The following is an 18095-nucleotide window of genomic DNA, read 5'->3' as shown; positions in this document are numbered from 1 at the left end:
TTGCTTTCAAAGGTGGGCGATTGTAATCCTGGGCAGGGAGTACAACTGGACAGGCCCACACGGGACCTGACATACCATGGACGCAGGAGGCCAGGCCCTGGGCCGCAGCCCTGCGGAGGACATGGCAGTCTTCCCTGCCTGAAACTGTCCCAGTGGCATTGCCACAGTGCCACCAAGAGGCCTAGACACCAGATTCTGTGCTGCCTGCTTTAAAGTCTCGTTTGATTTGACAAAATCAAATGCCAGTCACAAATATATACAGTTCCCTGGGATGTGTTATGATTCAGAAACTCAATTTCACAAATATTAAAGAGCATCCACCCAGGAGAATCAAACATGAACAAGAGGCGGTTTCTACTCTTTCAGATTCTCACAGTCTGCAGAGTTAACAGCATCCTTAAATAATGCCTGTGGAAGGTGGGCAGGGAGAGGTGCTATAATAGAAGCACAGACTTGTTTCCATTAGGAGTTGAGCTCAGCTTTGAGTAAGAGACTCGAATACAGTGTCATGGACCATAAAAAGGTTTATTGTCCTTTCAGGTAAAAAAGCACTGGAGGCAGGTGGTCCAAGGCTAAAATGATTAGCTCCAAGATGTAATCAGTGACTTTTATCCTCAACATCTCCTCATGGTCACAAGATGGTGGCTTAGCTCCAGCCATCGTGTCCAAATTTCAGGACAGAGAAATAAGGAAGAGAGCAAAAGATACTTCCCAGCAGAGTCAGCCCCCCTTTTGAGAAACTTTTCCAAATGTTTCTCCCACCAAGTTCTACCTATACTTTGCTGGCCAAAATTCAGTCGCACAGCCACTCCCATAAAACCAAGTCTCCATTAGTAAGGAGCAAGGGGGCAGGGGATTTGGGTGGTCAGTTAGAAGTCTCTGCCACAAAGCGCAAAGTGAGGATTGGGGAAGAAGGATTAATTCTGAATGCCAAGGTCTGGGGGTATTTCTCTAGGGACCTGAGATTTTGGCTGAGCTGAAGAAATGGGCAGATTTCAATAAGTAGCCATGTAGGGGGAAGAGAGTCTGGACACAGACCCAGTGGCTCAGGGGAGCCAGGAGGTTCAGCACTTGGCCCGGTGGCTGGAGTACTTAGGTTGTTTGTGGTGGGGGGGGGTGGGGGGTGGAACAAGAAGATGCTGAGCTTGGTTCTGGGAGTGACGTGTGTTTCAGGAAGCCCATTCTGATAGCTGTAAACGGTCAGGCTTTGTGCTGAGGGAATGAGCATGCGAGTCCTCAGACTTCATGCCCAGCCCAGACATTCTTCCCCTCACATGGATCTTGCTGGAAACAACTTATACCAGATCTAAGTCAACACCCAGCACCCTGGGCCAGAGCTGAGAGGAGAACTGCATTCTCCGACCAGTATAGCATCAAGATTAGCCGGACTGCCTGGGTTCAATCGTGCCTTCCCACTTACCTGTAGTGGGACCTTGGGCAATTGATATAACCTCTCTGTGCCTCAGTTTCTTAGTCTGTAAATGAGCATGATAAAAATAGGTGCTACCCCACAGGGCTGATGGAAAGGTTAGTCAACATACGTAGACATACGTAGGGCATGCAGAACAGCACCTGGCTCTTCGGAAGGGCTGCTGTTGTTAGCATAGCTGTCGTTGGTACCCAGCCCTGCCCCTAGCTGCCCGCTGCCTCTGACCAGTGACCTGACTTCCCTTCTGTCCCCTCTGAGGAGCAGTATGAAGAGCGGTTTCTGCAGGAAGAAACCGTGTCCCAGCAGATCAACTCCATCGAGCTCCTGCAGACTCGACCCCTGGATCCACCCGAGGTGGTGAAGCCGCAGCGGCCCCTGCAGAGGCAGGTCCACCTGAGGGGCCGCCCGGCCTCCCAGCCCACTGTCATCCGGGGCATCACCTACTATAAAGCCAAGGTCCCTGAGGAAGAGAATGACATCGAAGAGCAGCGTGAGTTGGGGTCAGCCCAGCTGCCCCAGAGGCAGGGCAGGGAGGTGGGGGGTCTCCATTTGCACCCTGGGGAGATGGACTTGCTGGGAGCCATTCACCCCTTCTTCGGTCTGCTGACTGCTGGGGCCCCGCCCTGCAGAGCTACCATTACCCAGAGTTCTCGCTGCATTTCCTCACGACTTGTGGCCCTGGGCAAGTCACTTAACTTCTCTGGGCTCCCAGAAGACCACACGGCAGAGGGTGGCTGGGATGGAAGGGACTTCAGGGCCCCCCAGTCCAGTCCTCTCCATTCGCAGATGAGGAAACTGAGGTTTGGAGGGAATGGCTCGCTCAAGGCCACACTCTGGGCTTTTCCCGCCTGTCCCTCCCCCCAGCGGCCCTGAGCGTCCTCCCTGAGTCTCCTCCCTTTGACCCCATCCTCCTTGCTCTTCACAGAAGATAGAAAATCCCTTTCCCCATCATCGTATCTTGTTTGCTTAATACTTCCTCTCCGGCGTTCCTCCTTGCGGCCCACCTCCTCCCCTTGTCTGCTTTCTTTTCCTTGCGCAGAACCCCCAGAGGGTCCCCGTCCCTCCCTGTCCCGCTGTGCCTGAGCCAGTCGCTCCCTGCCAGTGTGGCCAGCAGCCTCCCGACGGTCTCTGCCGCTGCCTTCGCCTCCGTCCAGTGCATCCTCAACCCAGTAGCAAGAATCATCATTTTGCCCATTTTTAACTGTGTTTTTGGCCTTTTTGTTGTTATTGATTTGTGGGAGTTTTAAAAAATATTCTGGACACACGTCCTTTGGGATCAGATGCACGGCACGTAGCCGGAACCCTTATTGGCATTTTCCGTGAACACATGAAGTTCGCTTTATTAATCATTTCTTTTGTGGTTAGAGCTCTTGGTGTCTTCTCTACAAAATCTTTGCCTCCCCACGTTCCATCTCTGCTTAAAACCCCGCAGCCTTCCCTGTTTTACGCAGAATGAAAACCAAAGTCCCTGCACCACGTCCAAGCCACACATGGCAGCTCCTGCTCTCTCTCTGACCTCGCCTCCTGCTACTCTCCCCTCTCGCCCCCTGCTCCGTCCACACTGGCCACCTCGCTGCCACACCCACAGCATGCATGTGTCTGCCTCAGGGCCTTTGCACTGCTGCATTTCCCCCGAATCCTTCCCCCCAGCCCCCATAGCTGCTTGCCTCACTCCTTCGCCTTCTCCAGGCCTCTGCTCACCTCTCCATCGCAGTGAATCCCATCCCGACCGCTGTGACCATGACTGCAAGTTCCCCTTCCCTCCCGGCTTTCGTGACCCTCCTTATCCTACTCTACTTTTTCCCCCCATAACACCCTCAAGCGTACAACCCATCTCCCTGTTGCGTTGTGTCTCCACCACTAAACAGAAGCTCTGTAAGATCAAGGATCTTTGTTCTGCTCACTGTTGTGGTCGGTGCCCCATAGACACTTGTTCAAAGGGTGGCTTGGATGACTAACTTCCTCCCAGCCACCAGGGCTCACAGCCCGTGACTGTGCAGCCTCCCAGTGCCCTGCGTCCTGGGTGGAGGACACCCACAGTCCTCTCAGAGGAAGCCTCCGGGAAATACAACGCGCTTCCAGCTGTGCTCCTTTCTACCTTCTTCTGAAATCCCTGCTAGCCCCATCCCTAAATCAGGCTGTCGTGTTGAGGAAAGGCTGTTAACCTGCCAATTGCCACGTGCTCTTGGCCATCTGCACGTCGTTCCACTCCTGTCCCACAAGTGAACCTTGTACTCGTTTCACAGAAGACGAGCTTTTCAGTGGCGACAATGGAGTGGATTTGCTGGTTGAGGATCAGCTCCTGCGACACAACGACCTGCTGACCAGAGCCACCCGAAGGCCAGCAGCCACCCGTCCCGGACCCGACACTGCTGTGACAAGTGACCTGAACGCCCAGACCGCACCCCTGTCCTCAGCACAGCCACAGGCCCCGACCCCGGCTCCCAGCGTCGCCGACCCTGCTGTCTCTGCCTCCGTTAGGCCACGCTCAGCCACGCTCCCGACCGCCTCGGCATTTCCGGATCCCACGGGGGAGGTGGTCCTTCAAGCTTCTCCCCAGGTACCGGCCACCACCGTGGCCCTCACGGCCACGCAGCCACCTCCGGCCCCAGCTGCGCCAGCAACGGTGCCTGCAGATGCACGCTCGGCCCCGGTGCCTCCCACCACAGTCGGGACCCACCTGCTGGGGAAAGATGCTACTGCAGGGCAGGGGACAACCCCTGCCAGCCCCACCCTGGGCCCTGAAGAAGAAGACGACATCCGGAATGTCATAGGTGAGTTCCTTCTACCTGGCCTTGGCCTCCTGGTCAGCTCAGGTAAAAAGCCTGGAAATCGGTTGCAAGGAGAGGGTGGGGCCAGACGGTCAAGTTCTTCCTAAAGAAAGGCAAGTGGAGTTCCGCCTTTGACCAATGACTAGCGTTAGCATCTAGGGTTTATGTATTCCAAACGTGCTGGTGACTAGGTTTGGGAATCTCCTTTTAAAATATATATATAAATTAATGGAGCCAAGATCTCACCTTTATTAGTCAGTTTTGTAAACATGTGTTGAGTGCTTTCTGTGTACTACTAGGCTTTGTGATGAGTATTGGGGTGCCCGGTGATGACTAAGTTCAGTTTTCTCCAGTTAGTTTGCCAGGCTGGAAAATAACAAGGGGTTCTTACTGGGGGAAAAGCTGCCCAGAGTCATAGCAGAGCAGGAGCAGGAAATAACCAGTGCCGTGGGCCCCAGTGTAAAATCTCAGAGCCCCAGCCCTGGAGAGCATGGAAATATCATCATGTCATGTGGCAAATGCTGTAACAGAGGAATGGAGAACAGAAAAAGAAAGGAGGAGCACTGGCTTAACCTGGCTGCCAGGAAGGCTTGGGAAGCTTTTCTAAGGAGGTTTCCTTTGTGCTGGGTCTTGAAGGGTGAATAGGAGTTTTCTAGACAGGTCTGAAAAAGCAAGATGTGTTCCAGAAGGATGGAGAATGTAGTTCTACTCTTTGCCTTGGAGCTCTGTGGCCACAAGATGACCTGACATAGTGAAAGAGGAGAGTGCAGGGAAAGACAAAACGAAAGCAGGAGCTAGTTACAAATGTCTCTTCCAAAAAGAACTAAACCAAACGGTCGTTAAGTCACCACTGATAGTGACTGAAAAATGACACTATTGAATAAATGATTTAAGCAAAATGCTTGTTGAAACATACACTTAATTTGACAGCGGTTATGGTTTGCCTTGTACGTCTGTTTCCCTTCTCCCCATCTCCCACTCCCTTGGCAGCCTCGATCCCAGTCCCTCCATCAGAATGAGGTGCCACCCACTGCCAGAGACAAGGTGGTGGGAGGAGCACCTGCCGGGAGCCCAGCGCCTGGTCTGTGCATTGCCAGCTGGGTCACTGTGCAGCTTTGGCCAAACCCCTGCCTCTCTCTGGGTCTCAGTTGAAACTAGAAATTTGCTAAAGACCATTTGCTCCACTATGGTCTATGTTTTTCTGCAAGAAGTTTGCAAGGCCGTGACTTAGCAAGGAATCCCTACTGAGTGAAAATTGCAGATAAGAGCAGAGTGGGAGCAGGGAGATACAGCCCGGTAAAAACAGACCCCCGAGCAAAAGCTCTGGCCTGGAGGAAGCTAAGCAAGAAGGCAGTTCTTGGGCCTCAGAGGTTGGGATGGGAACAGGAGTGTCTTTCTTTTCCTTCCATGATGGGAGCAAACCAGCCATGGAGTAGAGAAGGCCAGTTCCTCGCTGCATGAAGAAGCAGGTTTCTGGAGCGGGGGCTCCTGCTGAATTTCTGCAGAACGCCCTGCGGCCTGCCTCCCCTGGGTTTGGCCAGCAGCAGGGTGACCTGGTGTAACTCCCATAGGTGCCTTCCCTGCTCCACTGGGGGCCGACTGAGATGCCGATGCCCTGAGGAACCCTGTGTCCCATCAGCCATTTACCTGCTAGCGCGAGATAGGGGAGGGGGCACATTGTCTCCCATCGTTCAATATTTTATTCAACTGGAATGACACTGTCATGCCGAGGATGTTTTTCTGGAAGAGCTGGGGTTCTTGCCTCTGTGTCATGGACGCAGATGTAGTGTGTTCTTCAAACCAGGGGTGGGAGGAGGGGGAGGCACAGAAAGGCCTGGCTGTGCGGGCAGCGTGGCATTCTGACACGTTCGTGTTTGGGAACCATTTCTGATCGTTTATGGCCGGCAAGTGCCTCCTCTGGCTGCGGCTGGTGTGGGTGGGATTTTCATCCCCTCACCTTCTCCTCGGACTCTGACTGGCCCCGGCCGGGCTGGGGAGCACCGTGATGCCCTGACATTGCCCAGTCCTCAGCTATATACAAATCCTGTGGCCGAAGCACACACTCCCTGGCCGCCCGGGAGAGGCTGTGTGATATCTGATGAGTCTGGCAATGTCGATTTTTCGAGCTATTTAAGATGTGGTTGTAAAAGGGGCTCCTTTTAAAAGGAACATCTTTTCCCGGGGTTTCCAAACCTGATTTTGTGATGTCCTTAAGTGTCTGCCATTATCCTCAGGGGAGTTATAAAATTTTCAGAAAAAAAAAAAACAGAAAAACTCCAAAAACAAGTAAATTAGAATTTATTTGGGGTTGTGCAACGAGCATCTGGCCGGACCGTATGTAGCTCTGGGCCGGCGAGAGGGGAGACGCCGTCAGTGACCAGAGCTGGGCTTGGGGAAGGACGATCGCACGCGAGACGTGCTTCTGCTCCGGGCAGCTGGGCCCGGGGAGTAGCTCGGGCCACAGCAGAGAAACAGAACAGTGTGCCGCGTGGCCGAGGCCCTGCAGATTCCCAGACTTCAGTGACTGCAGTTCTGATGTGTCTTTTAGAAGAGGCTGGCCGGGGGCGGGGGCGGGGGCAGGGGCAGGGAGGAGCAGACAAAGAGGACAGTCAGTTTATGACAATACCAGAGAGAGAGAGGCTGGCTCACATCTGAAGCTAGGAAATATCATGAACTATGAAGAATGTCTCCCCCACAGAGCATACAGGGCCGTAACCACCCCTGAGGCTTGGCTGGCCGTGCTGGCCGTGGTGGGAAGGCCAGCCCTGCCTGTCTCGTGTCGGGGAGGCCGGTCTGCTGCAGCCCGGGGAAGGTGATGCTGACGTGGGCCGGGGCGGTGCCCCCAGAGCCTGTGCAGCACCGAGACTCTGCCCCAGGAATCCTTCCTGGCAGCTGCCCCATGGCTGGACAGGCAGCTCCCCTGCCCCCAAGTCCACAGGGACACTCCTGTCTCGGTGTCTTTGCTGGTGCACCTGGCCCAGCCCCCAAACCACTGGGGACTCCAGCCACTGTGCAACACACGGGCTCTGGCCCTAGAAATAAGAATATGAAGTGGATAAAACATATCCTTGTAAGTGGATGAAAGATGGAAGTCTAAGCCTCTCAACAAGGATAAAGAGTCCACTCATAAATCACTGTGCCAGGTTGTGAAGCTCCCAAGTGGAGGGAGCTGTGGTCACTTCCACAAAAGGGCTAACAGGTGACTGAGGTGGCTGAGCACGTGGGAAGCGTGGCCAGCAATGGGCACACGTGGTCCCGTGGTGCCATGTCCGTTCTGCCCTGGGGCTCCATCTCCAAGGGAGGTCAGGAGCTCACCAGGCCCCAAGGGCGGAGAGGAAGCCTCCAGGCAGAGCCCAGGGCGTGAGCCAGGGCGGGCAGGGGATGGAAGGCACCCCGGATGCACTGGCACACGCGGGGACACCCAAGGGAGAGTGAAGGACTTCCAGGTGGGGACCCAGGGGGCTGATGGTGAAGGGAGCGAGAAGTTGGGACTTGATTCTAAAAGTGATGGAGAGGGCTCCAAGCACGGGAGCAATACTCGGAGTTAGTCAGTTACGGTACCAGATGACGGGGGAGTGCCATGGGTTCGGGGATGCAAAGATAGACATGGCAGGGGCCCCGCCCTGGAGTCACTCACAGCTTGTATGTGAGACTGACGCAGAAACATGCCCGCGCCCCCGCGTGGTGAGCACTGGGGGGTACAGGCTGCAGTGGGTCACAGGGGGAGTTTGAGGCAGCTAGGACCCTTTTTTGGAAAGAGATGCTGACCTGGCTGTCTCCAAGGATGAGGGAAAATTAGCCGGGCAAAGAAGGAGGGTGGCATCACAGTGAGAAGGACCAGCGCCAACAAGAGCAGAAGCGAAACAGCAGGCAGGGCCAAGTGCAAACTGAAAATGTGGGGCCAAAATACCACTGAACGTGGTAAATAGGAAGCTTTTCTTCTCTCTTCCATTGTGTGTGTCTCTCTCTTTTTATGGTGTTCTATATTAGCTATTTCAGGCACACCCATTTTATTGGGCTTTGCTGTATTGCATTTCACAGATACTATGTTATTTTTTACAAACTAACACACTGTCACAAAGGTTTGTGACAATCTTGTGTCAAACAAGCCTGTCGGTGCCATTTTTCCAACAGTGTATTAATGTGTCACATTTTGTTAATTCTCATATTTCAAATTTTTTCATTTTTATTCTATCTTGTTATGATGATCCATAATCAGTGATCTTTGATGTTACTATTGTAATTGTTTTGGGGAGCCACGAACCACGCCCATATAAGACATCATACTTAATAAATGCTGTGTGTGTTCTGACTGCTCCACCTCCCTGTGTCTCCCCCTCCTTGGGCTTCCCCATTCCCTGAGACTCAACAACATTGAAATTAGGCCCGTTAATAACCCCACAGTGACCTGTATAAGTAAAAGGAAGAGGCATATGTCTCTCCTTTTAAGTCAGAAGCTAGAAATGATTAGGCTTAGTAAGGAAGGCATGTCAAAAGCCAAGATGGGGTGAAGGCTAGGCCTCTTGTACCAAACAGTTAGCCAAGTTGTGGATGCAAAGGAAAAGTTCTTGAAGGAAATTAGAAGTGCTATTCCAGTGCACACCGAGAACAAGAAAGTGAAACAGCCTTATTGATGATATGGAGACAGTTTCAGTGGTCTGGATAGAAGATCAAACCAGCCACAACCCTCCCTTAAGCCAAAACCTAATCCAGAGTAAGGCCCTAACTCTCTTCAACTCTATGAAGGCTGAGAGCGGTGAGGAAGCTGCAGAAGAAAATTTGGAAGCTAGCAGAGGTTGGTTCGTGAGGTTTAAGGAAAGAAGCCATCTTCGTAACGTAAAAGTGCAAGGTGAAGCAGCAAGTTATGCAGAAGATCTAGCTAAGATCGCCAATGAAGGTGGCTACACAGAAAGGATTTTCAAGGTAGACAAAACAGCCTTCTATTAGGAAAAAATGCCATCTAGGACTTTCCTAGGTGGAGAGGAGAAGTCAATATCTGACTTCAAAGCAAGGGCTCTGACTCTCTTGTTAGGGACTAATACAGCTGATGACTTTAAGTTGAAGCCAGTCCTCATTTACCATTCCAAAAGTCCTAAGGCCCTTAAGAATTATGCTAAATCTACTCTGCCTGTGCTCTATAAATGGAACAGCAAAGCCTGGATTACAGCACACCTCTTCACAGCATGGTTTACTGAATATTTTAAGTCCTCTGTTGAGACCTACAGCTCAGGGGGGAAAAGATTCCTTTTGAACTATTACTGCTCACTGACAATGCACTTGGTTACCCAAGAGTGCTGATGGAGATACATGAGGAGATTAATGTTGTTTTCATGCCTGCTAACACAGCATTTATTCTCCAGCCCATGGATTAAGGAGTAATTTCAACTTTCAAGCCTTACTATTTAAGAAATATACTTTGTATGTCTACAGCTGCCATAGATAGTGATTTCTCTGTTGGATCTGGGAAAAGTAAACTGAAAACCTTCCGGAAAGGATTCACCATTCTAGATGGCCTCCATGGGAGGGGGGCCAAAATATCAACGTTAGCAGAAGTTTGGAAGAAGCTGATTCCAGCTCTCATGGATGACTTTGAGGGGTTCAAGACTTCAGAGGAGGAAGTAACTTGCAGATGTGGTGGAAATAGCAAGGGAACTAGAATTAGAAGCGGAGCCTGAAGATGTGAGTGAATTGCTGCAATCTCGTGATCAAACTTGAACAAATGAAGAGTTGCTTCTTGTGCAAAGTTACAAGAAAGTAGTTTTTTTGATATGGAATCTCTCTCCTGGTGAAGATGCTCTGAACCTTGTTGAAATGACAACAAAAAATTTAGAATATTACATAAACTTAGTTGATAAAGCCACAGCCACCCCAGCCTTCAGCAACACCACCCTGATCAGTCAGTAGCCATCAACATAGAGGCAAGACAGTAGCCTCCACCAGCAACTATGACTCACTGAAGGCTCAGGTGATTGTTAGCATTTTTTAACAGTAATTTTTGAATTAAGGTAAGGATATTTTTTAGACATAACGCTATTGCACATTTAATAGACTACATACAGTATAGTGTAAACATACCTGTTTTATGCAGTGAGAAACCAAAAAATTTGCATAACTCACTTTATCATGATATTTGCTTTATTACGATATTCACTTTATTACAGTGACCTGGAACCAAACTCACAATATATCTGAGGTATGTCTGTATTAAAAATTTCAGTTGCTAGCATGAATTATACCATTATGTTGACATTGTGCAGTTTTAAGTGCTGATATAAGATCTTTCAACTCATGTGCAGAATCCACCAAAATGACACTATTTGCATTTAGTAGCTCCTGTATACATATGTATCTAGTTCTAGCCAGAATAGTGGAAGTTGCACAGAACTAACTCATCTGTTTTTTTTTGTTTTTTTTTTTTTTTTGAGACAGAGTCTCGCTTGTTGCCCAGGCTAGAGTGAGTGCCGTGGCGTCAGCCTAGCTCACAGCAACCTCAAACTCCTGGGCTCAAGCAATCCTTCTGCCTCAGCCTCCCGAGTAGCTGGGACTACAGGCATGCGCCACCATGCCCGGCTAATTTTATATATACATTAGTTGGCCAATTAATTTCTTTCTATTTATAGTAGAGACGGGGTCTTGCTCTTGCTCAGGCTGGTTTCGAACTCCTGACCTCGAGCAATCCGCCCGCCTCAGCCTCCCAGAGTGCTAGGATTACAGGCGTGAGCCACCGCGCCCGACTACTCATCTGTTTTTGTTTCACTTGATACACAAACATTTTACCAACACTCCCTACCTGCAGCTTCCAGGGTTAAGAAGCACTAAAAAGAAAAGGGACTGTGAGTTGCCCTGTCTTTCCCTCTTCTTATATATCGTTTTTAGCATAAGCTGTTTTCTAATACAGAAAAGTTACACAAGTAAGAAAGAAGAGGGCTTCTTGGCCATTCATGTTTCTTTGAACACCATTGCCTCTTTCTGCTTTTGAAGCATGTTCCGGGTCACATGGAAAATGTTGCCTCTAGAACAACACGATTACCTCGTACTCACTTTGAGTCTCGCTTGAGTGCACCTGGAATCCTGTGTTCACTGGGCATAGCAAACCCTACATACAAGTGAGAAACAAGGAAGACAACCATGCATATCACCCATTCTTCTCTGCTCACACACATGCTCCATTGTCCTTTTAGACTTCACTTATAAAACACAAGTTCAAGTGTAAAATTATAAAGAAGTTCAAGATGGCGACAGCAGAGCATCAAACCAAGGGCGGGCCCTTCTGAGCAAGGGCCTTCTGTGATTGTACAGGTCACACACCCATAAAGCCAGCCCTGGGTTGGGCATGCGTGGGGAATGCAAGCAGCTAGGTATAGGCAAGAGATCTCAAACTGGCAAATTGAGGGCCAAATTCATCTCAAAATGTGTCGTGAGATTCTTGCATTTGAATGCATTCTTGAATCCGAGTGCTGCTCTTCCAATTCACCACGATCTCTGCTGCTGCGTGTTGTCTCACACTCAGCCTGATGCACTCATTTCAGTTCCTGCCTGGCCCCTGCTGGCATTTGAGGTTGAGACCTCTGAATGAAAGCAGCTAGCAAGAAGGAAGAGTGGTGCTGCAGGAGGGCTGATGTGCTAGGATGGGGACTGGGCTGCACGTGAGGTTGGATATGGTGGGTTACTAAGGTTTAAGCAGATGAGCAGAAAAGCAGCCCAGGGACAACTGGGAGGAATAGGCTACAAGTGGACAGAGATGAACCAGAAAGACCAGCTGGTGCAACTGGAGCGATCCAGGCAAGAGGCAGTGAGGTCTGAACTAAGCCGCAGAGGCAGAAGCAGAATGGATGCCACCCAGTGCCTGGCTGGAGAGCGGGCAGGGGGAGGGGACGTGAGGGGTGACCTGGGTCCCTGGCTTGGTGAATGGGTGGTGCGCCGTGGCTTTCTCTAAGATGGGAAATGCAGGAGGAGCAGGCTGTGAACCGAAGCAAAGGAATTCCATTTTCAGTCCGTTACGTTGGAGGCAGCAGGCGGACACCAGGAGAAAGCATCTAGTGGGCAGGTGGATGCACGATGCTCGGAAACAAGCCCTGGGCTGGGGCTGTCAGTAAGAGCCCAGGCTGCCCAGGGAATGCAGGAGGATGAGACGGGAGGAGGCTGGAAGTGGAGCCCTAAAGGGTGACGTTTGAAAGTGGGCTGAGGGGGAGACACCAGCCAAAGAGCTGGAGCAGGCACGACCGGGGAGGTGTGCGGGGACCAGGAGAGAGCAGCGTGTGGACGCTGAGTGAGGGCGTGGGGACGGGCGCCGGGGCTGGCCCACGGGTTCTGACCCAAAGAGAGGCTTGCCCGGAATGGGAGCACTGGGGAGCGCCCTGGTGGGCAGCGATCGGGCCGAGGGGCCGAGGAGTGTGCGAGATGACACGCAGAGGGGACCACACGCTCCGAGGGCCCTGCGGGAGGCCCGTCGAGTGAGCACCAGAACTGAGAGCTGGGGGAGGGCAGAGGAGCCTCTTGATTGCAGATTTGTTTTTTTAGGAATGCTGAGACTCGAGCAAGTTTATATGTTCTCAGACCCTGGTAATCTTTGAAACAAGGCCAGCTGCCTCCCAGGACCATGGGTGACGAAGTGGGCGGACACTTAGAAAGCTCTTAGTGAACGTCACCGGCGTCGCTGGCAGCCCTGCTCTGGGGAAACCTAAGATGAGTTGCAGATTGCACTTGCTTCTCTGCACTTCGTTCGAGCTGTCGCCCGCCTTTCTGTCATGCCCTTGAAGAGGAGTCAGCATGCAGCGTCTTCTCTCCAAGGCTGACAGCGTGCTGCCACGGGTGCGAGCAGCCGCACTGCCCCAGATCCTCAGAGCGTGGCCACGTGTCTGGGCCTCTTGGCTTACCGACCCCTTCCCTTGCTCCTGTCTCCGAATGCTCTGAAGCCACTCGCGCCCTGCTGCCGTTCCTGCCTGGGCTTGGCCACCCCGCACGCTGGCCAGTGTTTGCTCTGTCTGACAGCGCATGGACATATGTCCAGAGGTCTTGGGTATTAGGACTACGGGGCTGCACGCAGGGATTCCCTACAGAAATAAAGATGCCTGCCCTAACCCGAGGAGCTGACTCCATCTGTGTCAGTTTCCTATGCCTCTAAACTACCACAAGCTGAGTGGCTAAAAACAACAGAAATTTATTCTCTACCAGTTCTGGAGGCTAGGAATCCAAAATGGGTCTTACAGGGCTAATATCAACATATCAGAAGGGCTGGTTCCTTCCAGAGGCTTGAGGGGAGAATCCATTCCTTGCCTTTTCCAGGTTCTGGTGGCTGCCAGCATTCCTTGGCTCGTGGCCACGTCATTCCAATTCTTCGCTTCTGTCACCACGTTGTTTCCTCTTCTTGTATAGTCAGATCTCTCTTTGCCTCGCTGTTACTAGGATACTTGTGACTGCATTTAGGACCCACCCAGATAGTCCAGGATATTCCCCTCATTTCAAGATTCTTGATTTAATCACATCTGCAAAGTCCCTTTGTTTCCCTTTGTCACATTCACAGGTTCCAGGGATTAGGACCTGTATATCTTTAGGGGCCATTACTCAGCCAACCACACCGTCGTCAGAGTGGATTCTCTGAGCTCTCTTGTGAAGTAGGCAGGGCGTGTATTGTACCTGCTTTACTGCTAAAGAAATTAAAGCTTTGTGACATTATAGAGGCAACACAGACTTTGGAGACAGTGGCAGGGCCAAGACCAAAGCCAGCCTGGGGCACATGTGTAGCCCCACATCAGGGCCCTGTCATTGCAGAGCCTCAGTGCTGAGTCAGGACCCTGCAGGGGTTTCTGGGACTGCCTGGGGCAGCTCAGTTGAGTCCTGGCGTTCAGGAGTTTGTCTGCAATGTGCATGTTTTGTGAGAGAGGCGGCATGGCCGTGCCAACCCAACAGAAAGCACCTTGCCTCATGGCCATTTGTGGGGTTTGGGGGTGTTGTCTGGGGGTGCCTCTGGACAAGGAGCTGGTGTCCTTGCTGGGCTTTGCTGGGGACAGGGGATCGCCTTGTGAGGGCATGCTAGGGTTCATCTCAGTGCAGAGGGAGAGTGGCTTCTCCCCTGGCAGTCAGGGCCAGTCCGCTTGGCACCAGGAATGAGATATTTTCCATCGGACCTCTACTGCCAGGGCTCAGCCAGAGACTTCTATTTTATTGCCTCGAACAGATGAGCTCAGTTACGGGGGAATGAGACATTGGGGTGTAGGTTCTGTTCTTTGTCTGATGGAGACTGAATCTCTCCCCACTCTGTCAGATCAGGACCTAATAAACCCCACACTGAGCTGCCTAAACCCTGCCAACTGCACCAACTGTGACGCCTGCCTGGAAAACAATGTTCATCCCACTTCCACCCCCAGCTGCCCCGGACTCGGGGCCAAGGGCACAGCTGCCTGTCCCTGTGCTGCCAGCCGCAGGGCTCGGGCTCCTTCCCCAGACCCTTCTTGCGGAGAAGGACAGATGGAACAATTGCAACAACTTTGAAATGGAGATGGCCTAGAATTTAGAGAACCCCTGAATCTGAACTGTAGGCCTTTGTTACTTCTGTCCCAAGGCGAGTGTCAAGGACTAATTATTCTCATCGAGTTGCCCCTGTGGGCTGTCAGTGGTGAGGGCAGGTGGGGTGGGGGCTCGGCTGCTCCCAGCTGCCAGCAGGGGGTGGAGGAAGCTGTGGGCAGGATTCTCCTGGCTGTCTCACTGCCCCTCCCTGCCCTCTTCCCATCTCCGCCACTCCTAGTGTGGGACAGAAGCAACATGTACCCTCGGTAGTCACGTGTCACTTCAATATCATTCAAGGCCACGTTTAATAATAACACTGCATATGCTACAGGCTTTCAATTTGGTCTAGAACCCACTGTGGTTTTAGTGGCCTCTTAGGGCTTCTCCTGGGTAGTGGGTCACTCCAAAGGCCACTCAGAAGGATATTACTGAGTTCCTGTCCCATTAAGGCAGACTTGATCTTTGAAGGAGCTCCTACAACCAGAGTAAGCTCCTTATTTGGGAACTTGGCATCCCGCCCCTCCAGTTCCCCAGCAGGGGGCCCTGGCATCCTTCTTCCCTGTAGTGATGGGACATGGGCTTGAGGACAGCTCTCCAGGACGGCAAGTGGGCCTCCAGGGCATGAATATCCACTGCTTAGTCAGGGCTGGTCCCGCTGGTCACCCGGCCCCAGACAGCCTGGGCAGCCCAGCAGCTGGTGGAGCTCGGTGTTCCTGACTGCACCCTACAGAGTCCTCTCCTCTGATCACACGGCTCATGCCGTGTAGTCACCCAAGTATCAGACCATCTGCTGGGTGCCTGCAGCATGGCAGACGCTGTGTTCTGAATACCAAGAACACAACCGAGGAAAAGCCACAGCCCCTCCGCCCTTGGCGCTGATGCCCTGGCTGGGGGTGGGCGTGCGGAGAGAGAAGCACAAGCATTGTGGATGCGAGATGCCATGTCCTGTACGAGAGGCGCACGCATGGTCCTGTGAGAGCAGAATGGGACAGAAGAGTCGAGTGGTCTCCAGAGGCGGGTATGGGGGCAGAGAAGGACTTTGCATCTTAGGTTCTTGAGGGTTAGGATTGAGAAGTCAAGAGAATAGGAACGAGGCATGGTGGCATGACGGTGGCCCGGGATGGGGACAGTGGGTGGCTTTATAGGCGTCAAGGTTAGGGTGGATAAGAGTGGCAGGAGAGGATGCTGGAAAAATGTTTGGGGTCAGGTTATACAGGCTGCCTGCCAAGGAGTTCAGACTCTGGGAGGAGGAGCGGGCAAAGGTTTCAGGGCATCATTACATCGTCCCAAATCCTCCACCCACCTCTTCTCCTCCAGGAAGGTGCAAGGACACCCTCTCCACGATCACGGGGCCAACCACCCAGAACACATACGGGCGGAACGAAGGGGCCTGGATGAAGGACCCCCTGGCCAAGGATGAGCGGATTTACGTCACCAACTATTACTACGGCAACACTTTGGTCGAGTTCCGGAACCTGGAGAACTTCAAACAAGGTACGTGCTATGGGGTCCAACTAAGGTGGCTTCTTCCTTTCCCCACTGTCCTTTCTGTTTCAATCATGGCCAGGCCTCTCTGGGTGGTGACGGTAGACAAGAAGGTGACGCTTTCCTCTGATGGAGAAAGGACCCTCCTGGGAGGGTGGTCACCCTTCCACATTCCCCCAGGTTCTCTGCCTCTTGGCTCTGCCCCTCCATCCCAGCTCCCGGGACAGGGGACAACCTCGAGCCCAGTCCAGAAGTCAATGGCAAAGCAACCTCCCTTTCCCATAGCCCTTGGCAGTTTACGGACCACGCTCACATACGGTAGCACCCTGGATCCTTGAGACAGCTCAGGGAGGCAAGCAGGGACTGTCACTTCCACATTGCAGACGGGGGTGGGGAGGCGCAGAGAGGTTAAGCTACTGTCGGGCACTAGGAAGCGGCAGAGCCCCGATTCCAAGCCAGGTGTGCAGAGCCCCGGTTGACAGCCCCTCCTGTCACTCTGCAAGCCCGCCCTGAAGCCTCCTGCCTTCTCGCTGCCCGCAGGTCGCTGGAGCAATTCCTACAAGCTCCCGTACAGCTGGATCGGCACGGGCCACGTGGTGTACAACGGCGCCTTCTACTACAACCGGGCCTTCACCCGCAACATCATCAAGTACGACCTGAAGCAGCGCTACGTGGCCGCCTGGGCCATGCTCCACGATGTGGCCTACGAGGAGGCCACGCCCTGGCGGTGGCAGGGCCACTCGGACGTGGACTTTGCTGTGGACGAGAATGGCCTGTGGCTCATCTACCCGGCCCTGGATGACGAGGGCTTCAGCCAGGAGGTGATCGTCCTGAGCAAGCTCAACGCCGCTGACCTGAGCACGCAGAAGGAGACCACGTGGCGCACGGGGCTGCGGCGCAACTTCTACGGCAACTGCTTTGTCATCTGCGGGGTGCTGTACGCCGTGGACAGCTACAACCAGCGCAACGCCAACATCTCCTACGCCTTCGACACGCACACCAACACACAGATCGTCCCCAGGCTGCTGTTCGAGAACGAGTACTCCTACACCACCCAGATAGACTACAACCCCAAGGACCGCCTGCTCTATGCCTGGGACAACGGCCACCAGGTCACCTACCATGTCATCTTTGCCTACTGACACCCTTGTCCCTGCAAGCAGAAGCACAGAGGGGCCACTAGCACCTTGTGTATGTGTGTGTGTGTGTGCGTGTGCGTGCACGTGTGTGTAGATGGGTATGTGCTGTTTAAAAATATATATTATTTTGTATAATATTACAAATGTAAAATGACAATTTGGGTCTATTTTTTTTTTATGTGGATTGTAGATCAATCCATACGTGTATGTGCTGGTCTCATCCTCCCTGGTTTATATTTTTGTGCAAATGAACTTCTCCTTTTGACCAGTGACCACCTTCCTTCAAGCCTCCAGCCCCTCTGGCTCCCAGATCTCCACCATCGGCCAAAGTTTCTTCATCTGCGTCCTGCAGGCAGACAGCGCCAGGAGCAGAATGAAGGAGGCAAGAAGGAAGTGCTAAGAGTCGGGGGAAAAAAAAGTTTTATGTATTGGAGAAGTTTAAAAAAAAAAAAAACCAGAAAAATGCTTTTTCCTTTTTTAATAAAGAAGAAATTTAAAATCAGTCCAGTAAGTTTTTGTTTAGCACCTACGTGTGTGGCCAAGCGTCGGACTCTCTGCGGGAAGGAGCCGAGGTCTGTGTTCCTGGGGAGTGTTCTCTTGGTGGGGCTGCCTCTCGGGGGGTTGGAATGAGCTCGCCTCTGTGCTGTCTTTAATTCTGTGGCATCGATCCCCTCCATCTCTCTGTCCCACCAGCTTCCTCGCTTTGTTCTGCTATTTTTCTGGTCATTTTACCCAACACATGAGAACCTCTTCATTCTTCCGTCC

The 18095-nt window shown here is 52.3% G+C and overlaps 1 protein-coding gene across 2 annotated transcripts in view; it reads left to right on the top strand.

Moving 5' to 3' along the window:
• The window catches only part of OLFML2B (olfactomedin like 2B), a 38414-nt gene extending 20597 nt beyond the window's left edge, over nt 1-17817 (top strand). The window contains exons 5-8 of one of the 2 annotated variants that reach the window (XM_012768612.3): nt 1688-1919; nt 3676-4203; nt 16024-16200; nt 16732-17817. In XM_012768612.3, coding sequence (XP_012624066.2) covers nt 1688-1919; nt 3676-4203; nt 16024-16200; nt 16732-17333 — 1539 coding nt within the window. In that variant the 3' untranslated portion in view covers nt 17334-17817. The remainder of the gene's footprint in view (nt 1-1687; nt 1920-3675; nt 4204-16023; nt 16201-16731) is intronic. The other variant, XM_012768614.3, reaches the window with a different exon arrangement.
• Nucleotides 17818-18095: the final 278 nt, after the last annotated feature.

This window comes from Microcebus murinus, chromosome 2, assembly GCF_040939455.1.
Source record: "Microcebus murinus isolate Inina chromosome 2, M.murinus_Inina_mat1.0, whole genome shotgun sequence".
Taxonomy (NCBI): Eukaryota; Metazoa; Chordata; class Mammalia; order Primates; family Cheirogaleidae; genus Microcebus; species Microcebus murinus.
Note: the sequence above shows the minus strand (reverse complement) of the source record. Positions and strands in the feature narration are given on the sequence as shown.